The 8,159-nt window shown below is 33.1% G+C and overlaps 1 protein-coding gene across 1 annotated transcript; it reads left to right on the top strand.

The window, feature by feature from the left end:
* Nucleotides 1–2,491: 2,491 nt before the first annotated feature.
* On the top strand, nucleotides 2,492–7,950 carry LOC107870988 (ras-related protein RABH1e). The gene is made up of 6 exons (XM_016717728.2): nucleotides 2,492–2,802; nucleotides 5,353–5,423; nucleotides 6,154–6,242; nucleotides 6,462–6,573; nucleotides 7,338–7,428; nucleotides 7,539–7,950. Exons 1-6 carry the CDS (start codon nucleotides 2,686–2,688, stop codon nucleotides 7,680–7,682), a joined length of 624 nt encoding a protein of 207 aa, XP_016573214.1. The 5' UTR covers nucleotides 2,492–2,685; the 3' UTR covers nucleotides 7,683–7,950.
* The last annotated feature ends 209 nt before the right edge of the window (nucleotides 7,951–8,159 follow it).

Here is an 8,159-nt window from a genome sequence, read left to right as displayed (position 1 = left end):
ATGTGGCAAAACGCGTGTTGTACACACAAAACTAGGCACGTCAGGCTAATAATTTGAGCGTTCCAACAATAAAGAAAAGGATAAAATGACTATTATGTCCTTACTAATTCCTTTTTATATATTTAAGTGACTTTTCACTATTATATTTTCAGTATTTTCAGGTCAAAGATGAAACTATACTAATAATAAATAAAAAAATTATAGTTTTAATAAAACTTTATTAAATTAACATTATTAAATTAACATTATTAAATTAATGTTATTAAAACGTTATTACATTAACATTACTAAAATGTTATTAATAAAACATTATTAAAACATTATTAATAAAACGTTATTAAGGGCAGTAGTAATAGTTTAATAAATTAATGTTATTAATAAAAGGTTGTTATAGGCAGTAGTAATAGTATATTAAATTAACGTTATTAAAATATTATTATATTAACATTATTAAATTAACGTTATTAAAACATTATTAAGGGCAGTAGTATTATATTAAATTAATCTTATTAATAAAATGTTATTAAGATGAAAATTTTATTAAAATATTATTATTATTATTATTAATTAATAATAATAATAATAATAATAATAATAATAATAATTAGTTGCAGTAGTAATAGTGGTATATTGCTAGAAAAAATAGTAGTACGTAATATGTAGAAATAGTATAATAATAATAATAATAATAATAATAATAATAATAATCAAAACGACGTTGTTTTAACTTATAGAAGCAAAACGACATCGTTTTGAGTTCCAGATCAAAAGCCCCCTCCCCCAGTCAGTCCTTTTAATGATGTGACATCGTATGATTGGATTACATATTCATGTAGGAGCAAGTGAAACTCACGCATGGAGGTTGAAAAATCGGAGGTCATATTCGTTTAGATTTTGAATAGTTAAAGGTCCTATTTGTGCACTATCAAAATTTAAGGTCAAAGTTATAATTTGGTGTCAAGTTTAGGATCATATTTATGTATTATGCCATTAAAAAACACAATAAACTTCTCTTGATTTTAAAACTTGGACAACTAAAATGGAACAAATATTTTTAGCAAGAGGATCAACTAATATGAAACGGGGGGAGTAATTGACAAAGAATGTAGTGCTATGATGAATGTCATGTTCAGCACCCGAATGTTAGGATTTTTGACCTCATGTCTTGTCAAATTTAAGTTTTATTTTTTTTGGAAGGAAAAATAAAAGTAATACCATAATTACTTTTCCTGAAAGTTAAATATAAAAAAATTTCATATTTGGCTAACCTTCTAGGAATAGATTTGAAACTCAATAAATAGAAGGCCCCCTTTTCATACAATAACACAATAAGATCCACAATATAGTCTTTAAAGTGTGTTTGTTTAGGGGGGGATTTCTCCCAATATGTTCTATGTTTTTCATTATTAGTTTTTCATATGCAGGTCGTTTGACAAATCAAATTAATAACATGTTTTTACTATTATATTTTTCTTTGTCATCTGATTTATCATATGATTTGCAAACTATAAGTTTCTACATAACGTCCTCTCGATTTCGAACCCAACAAGCGGTATTAGAGCTTACGGTTCAAAGATCCAGTGGTTTGGTAAAATATGGTTGAAGATAAGTCAAAGACGAGTCTAATCAATTCGCAATCAATTAGATGATAATAAAAATTTTCGTACAACTACATATGGAAAACAAATTTCAACCATATTTTCAACAATTCTGTTGCTGCATCTTTAAAAATATAAACAAAATATTAATTTTTAAAACCATTTTTAATCATTATATTTTAAACTTTATTTTTAACCATAGCAAACAACAATTATGAAGATTATATAAGTTCATGCATGTGATGTGAAGAAGACGGGTCAAGTGAAGAAAATCAAGCCAAAAAGAGGAGATTTGTTAGAATTTTTGCCCTGATTTTCTTACCAAATTTAAGTTTTATTTTTCTTAGAAGAAAAATAAAAGTAATACCATAATTACTTTTACTTTTCCTGAAAGAAAAATATAAAACTTTTTCATAGCTGGCTAACCTCCTTTTAAGAGAAATGATTTTGAAACTCTATAAATAGAAAGACTCCTTTTTCATACAATAAAACAATAACATTCACAATGTAGTCTTTCAAGTGTGTTTATTTAAGAGGAGATTTCTCTCAATAAGTTTTATATTTTTCATTATTAGTTTTTCATATATAAGTCGTTTGACAAACCAAATTAATAATATGTTTTTACTATTATATTTTTCTTTGTAATCTGATTTATCATATAATTTGCAAACTATAAGCTTTCGCATGACGCCCTCTCGATTTCGAATCCACACCGAGGATATAAATTAATGATTAACAAAGTTGATTGAGGGTATGAGGTCTGAGTTCAACCCCAAAAATTATTATAGTGAAATGTTGATATGATACCATGGGGCAAAAATGTCTTTTACTACATTTTCCTTAGAAAGGAAATGTCTTAACACGTTAAATTGGCGGTTTCTTCTCGTTAGTCATGTGCACTCTACAAATTGACATTTCAAAAAATACGTTTTTCTCTTCCGTCCTTTCTTTGTTATTGCTTCTCTCTCTTTTTTTTTTTTCTTCCTCAATTTTCTCTCCTCTTCTTCTCTCTCATTCCATTTTCCACGATCCAGATCTCAAATTTTCGAGAGAGTGAAGAAGAAGAAATTGAATAATAATAATAATAATGGCGGCCGTATCGCCATTAGCAAAATACAAGCTTGTGTTTTTGGGAGATCAATCTGTTGGAAAAACAAGCATCATTACTCGTTTCATGTACGATAAATTCGACACCACCTACCAGGTCAATAACTTGATCCTGATTCGATATTACCAGTATATTTGTTTTTCCAGGATCTTTTTATACAATAGTCGTCCTGATTTACTGTTTATTTTTTCTGGTTTATATATATTGATTATACAGGATCATGTACATTTTATATATGACCATACACATATTATACGTGATTTAATCTTTTCTCCTTAGTTACTTTTTAGGGATCTCTACACAAATAGTCAAACGGATTTACTGTTTGTATTATACATTGAGGGATCATTTGGTATGTGGGGAACATGATATTATTCTATGAATATGGTATTAGTTAATTTTGGGATTATTTGATCTCACCAATACTATTTATATAAGAAGATGAGATAAAATAGTTCCATGAATATCCAATCCCATAAAATTTCCTTTCTTATCCCATTCCGCATACCAAACTTCTGATTAATTATACATGATCATACACATATAATACATGAATTAACATATATTATATTTCTGTTTGCTATTTTTGGTTTAATCGGTGGGTGGATGACTATTTTAGGTTAATTTTTCTATATTATTTTTCCCCAATAACCCAAAATACTTTTGTGTTTTATCAATGCTTTAATTGTATATTCCTTAGCATTTCAATTTTTATTGAAATTCTCGTCAAAGTCTTCCTTTTTTGGTATTTCTTTGTCTTTTTTTCCTTATTCTGTGATCTTGACATTGGATCATATAGGCAATCAATTAAGTCTTAATCAAAAATTCCCTTTTTTCAAAAAAATTGATTTTTAATTTTCTCCATAATCATGGCCAATATTTTATCTTTTCGTTTTGTGTTTGGTATGATTTTGACATTCTATCAATCAAAGTAGATTTAATTACAATTTAGTTGGGTTGACTGTATGGATCCTCTTTTTACATTAGAATATTGACATTTTGTCTTTAGAGTAATGACAACTTATTTGAAGCCAACTGAATGAATCATTTAGTTTAGAGACGGAGCCCAAATTTGAAGTTATGAGTTCTTTAACTTGCACGGAACTCATAGCTCGTTGTAGTTACTGGGTTCGTGGTCAAATATTTTACATATTTAATGAATTTTATAATACAAATGGAGGATCTAAGCAAAAGCTAATTGTGGATTCATCCGAACCCGTAACTAATATTGTAGCTCCGTCCTAGTGGCAGATCTAAGATTTTCACTGTCAAGAAATGAACCTGGGCCTAACTCAATCTCAAAAGCTAGCTTATGAGGGGAGGATTACCCAAGTCCATATAAGAAAACTACCAGTCCATTTCCCAACCAATGTGGGACTTTTTACCGACTCTAACACCCCCTCACGCCTAGGCCAAACTGACACTGGCTCTACCAGTCCATTTCCCAATCAATGTGAGACTTTTTACCCACTCTAACACCACCCTCACGCCCAGGCCCAACTGACACTGGCGCGTGGACCGGGAGTCCAAAATGGGGATAGACCTAGCTCTGATACCATGTCAAGAAATTAATCTTGAGCCTAACTCAACTTCAAAAATTAGCTCATGAGGGGAGGATTACCCAAGTCCATATAAGCAAACTACCAGTCTATTCCCCAACCAATGTGGGACTTTTTACCCACTCTAACACCCCTCATGCCCAGGCCCAACTGGCACTGGTGCTACCAGTCTATTCACCAACTAATGTGGGATTTTTTACCCATTCTAACACCACCCTCATGCCTAGGCCCAACTGACACTGGCGCGTGGACCGGGAGTCCAAAATGGGGATAGACCTAGCTCTGATACCATGTCAAGAAATTAACCTTGGGCCTAACTCAACTTCAAAAATTAGCTCATGAGGGGAGGATTACCCAAGTCCATATAAGCAAACTACCAATCCATTTCCCAACCAATGTGGGACTTTTTACCCACTCTAACACCCTTCACGTCCAGGCCCAACTGATACTGGCGCGTGGACCGGGAGCCCAAAACGGGGATGGACCTGGCTTTGATGCATGTCAAGAAATGAACTTTGGGCCTAACTCAACCTCAAAAGCTAGCTCATGAGGGGGGATTACCCAAATCCATATGAGCAAACTACCAATTCATTCCCCAACCAATGTGAGACTTTTTACCCACTCTAACATTCACTAAGGAGGTTCGAAAAATAAAAATGTAATGCTTGGAATTTGAACTTATAATATTGTTTTTACAATATATAGTTTATGTGTATCAATTATATAATATTGACCTCAGCTGAGTTTAAATGGAGTAACATTTAGTGAGGATTCATATATCAGATCCTAACTTGCTTGTTACTGAGGCATAGTAGTTGTTATTGTCGTATTTATATGGATCAGTGATACCCTTTGGTCTCGACGTGATAATGCTTTTCCAGTTTCTCATTTTTTTGCCAAATTTGAGTAATTTCCATTGCTCTCTTAGGATACATTTGTTGGATCTAGATTCCTTGTGTTGTTGACTTTAAGTTCTCATGTCATTCGTTGTTTTCAGTTGAATGAAAAGTTCCCACTGCAACAAGTAATGTGGGAAATTGAAAATTGAAATTCTGATCAATAGAATTAGTATGAAACTAATGTGCAGGCTACCATCGGTATTGACTTTTTGTCGAAGACAATGTACCTTGAAGATCGAACAGTTCGCTTGCAGCTCTGGTAGGCCGTCTTTCTGATCTTTTTTTAGTTTAGATATGTTGGATATCATATTCTGCTATTTCTTTTTTCGCTTGGTTGAAATTTCAATCTTACGTTTTCAGATTTGTTGCCTAAGAATATGACTAAATAACGTGAAAGAGAACTGAGAATTGTGTAGTTAGCTAGAGGAACCGTTATTGCCACATTTAAACAGCAAACAAGTGTACAAAATTCTATCACTGACCCTTGCTTACTATCAATTGGGGTTTAGGAGAAACGGAGACGAATAATTTTAATTAAGCATGAATGTTTCATGGATACTGTACACAGTGACTTTTTTGGCGTTCATATATGTCACAATTTTTAAGCTGGATTATCTAGGATGCTATATCTTTCTAGTCTTAGAACCAAAAATTCTTTTGATTACGGTAGAAATGAAATACTTTAGAACCAAACATATACTGGTCAGTTGAGATGATAATGTTATCTAAGACCATGCCTGTTCAAACTTCTGCACCTACAGTAGAACAGAGTTTAGTTTTCCCTATTACGGGCAAAACGTTATACAGACAAGTACAGTAAGTAATCTGTTTCTCGAACAGAAGTGAAGTCATGTAGGAAGGTTGACGATCTGCTGTGCTTTTGTAGATACTGTTGCACCTCGGATTATAATCATCTTACTGATTGATCTAGTTTGGTTATTAACCATTCATTTTATCCTTTTACTAACGTAGTATCTTCATGTGTACAGGGATACTGCTGGTCAAGAGAGATTTAGGAGTCTTATTCCGAGCTACATTAGAGATTCTTCTGTCGCTGTAATTGTGTTTGATGTTGTCAGTGAGTAATTTGATTGAATATTCTTTATACAATGTTTCCACATGTGTCTGTCCTTTGTGTCCTATTCGACAATTTTAGGATTGTTGAGCAAACTGAAATAGAAGCTTACAAAGAAGATAGTCTATTGGTTATTCAATGCAGTATTATATTTATCTTTGATTCTTAGTTTATTTTTTATGTGCCATCACATAGTCTTCTGATAAATCATCACATTCGCAGACCGTCAATCATTTCTAAATACTTCAAAGTGGATTGAGGAAGTACGTACTGAACGGGGAACTGATGTCATAATCGTTCTTGTTGGGAACAAAACTGATCTTGTTGAGAAAAGGTGGAGTTTGCACTGGCTGCTTCTTTTCATCAATTCATTTTTGACAGTTGCTTTGCCACATATCCATAACTGTACTTTTTTTCGTGGTTTACCTTTACCTATTTTATTCAACATTGGTGTGGTCCGTGCCACGGACTTCTTCGTTTCTGGTTAGGCCTAGTAAACCTTTTAGCTTCTAGTTTCTTTAGGATTCATAGTCATCCCTAGAGTTTGCTCTCAGCATCCATATTGGTGTGTGATTCTGTTCATAACTGAAAGAACAGAAGGTCACTCTAAGTCAACAACTAAAGCAAAATGAGATGCAACCTTAGCCGATTATAAGGCTGCGTAATAGCTAAAGAAAAAGGCCATGGTGATAGACTCCAATGAAGATACACTTGCTCACACTTTAGCCGAATTCAAAACCAGAAGCCCGCCTTTATCCGATTGAGAGGACTCCATAGATATTCCTTGTTTAGAGAAAGTTGTACAACCAATGAAAAGAGCGGACAATACGACTCTTAATATTTTATTCAAAGTGTCAAGGACTTCCAATTTTGTTCCTTCTTGTAGAGACCTTGTAGTTGGAGAGAGTTTGAGCCTAGACTTTATTTTTGGGCAGGGTCTCTTGCTAATTCACTTCTTTTTTCCTAGTTTCTTTCGGAAAAAAATGAAACCAACTTTTTTATAGATTATCGAAAATGGGCAACTGGATTTAACTCTGCTATAATATGATGTCAATATCTCCGGCTATTTCTTTGATTTGGACAATGATGTTTAAACAGACAAGTATCCATCGAAGAAGGAGAAACCAAGGCTCGTGAATTTAACGTAATGTTTATAGAGACTAGTGCAAAAGCTGGATTCAATATCAAGGTACATTCTCCTCTTCATCATTTAATATTTGCATATAACATAGAGTTGAATTCACGCTTTTCATAGTTGTTTAACCAATTATGACCCTATTATGCGATTGAATATTACAGCCTCTGTTCCGAAAGATTGCTGCAGCTTTACCGGGAATGGAAAGCCTTTCATCCACGAAGCAAGAAGATATGGTGGATGTGAATTTGAAGCCTACCTCAAGTTCATCTCACGCAGAGCAGCAAGGTGGAGGTTGCGCATGCTAGACTTTGTACGTAACAAGAGAGAGATAAGAAGTTGGACATACACAAAGATGCAATTGCCATCAAATTATATCATTATATATAGATGTTCAATTAGCTCATTTTGTTAGATCATTATGAGGTTTGGAACAATTTTGGGCTTTTATTCATATTGTACGACAAGTTCTTTCAATTCTGTGCTCTTGAAAATCACTAAAGACCCAGTTGTTACTATTAAAACTTGTGATTATATATTATGTAATGTTGATTCCTCGTTCAGGAATCTTTTTCATTTTTCCTCTCAATTTGTTGTGATTCCACTTGTGTCAACATAAGCTCAAGTTTCTCTGTAAAAACTGAAACATGGGGGCGTGCGCACATAAAGGTGTATGATCAGGGGCGGATCTATTAAGGAGGGAAGGGGTGCCACGGTACCCACACCTGATCAAAACTTGTATATATATGTATATATATACACATAAGAAATATAATAAATATATA

The sequence above is a fragment of the Capsicum annuum genome, chromosome 5 (genome assembly GCF_002878395.1).
Source record: "Capsicum annuum cultivar UCD-10X-F1 chromosome 5, UCD10Xv1.1, whole genome shotgun sequence".
NCBI lineage: Eukaryota > Viridiplantae > Streptophyta > Magnoliopsida > Solanales > Solanaceae > Capsicum > Capsicum annuum.
The sequence above is the reverse complement of the archived record's forward strand: the minus strand, read 5'-3'. Positions and strand labels throughout refer to the sequence as shown.

Bases quoted from the DNA above. Each gene is read 5' to 3' on its own strand.
- LOC107870988 (XM_016717728.2), top strand. From the start codon at position 2,686: ATGGCGGCCGTATCGCCATTAGCAAAATACAAGCTTGTGTTTTTGGGA. The intron at 2,803-5,352 runs GTCAATAACTTG...ACTAATGTGCAG, and splicing joins AATTCGACACCACCTACCAG to GCTACCATCGGTATTGACTT. The intron at 6,243-6,461 runs GTGAGTAATTTG...TCACATTCGCAG, and splicing joins AATTGTGTTTGATGTTGTCA to ACCGTCAATCATTTCTAAAT.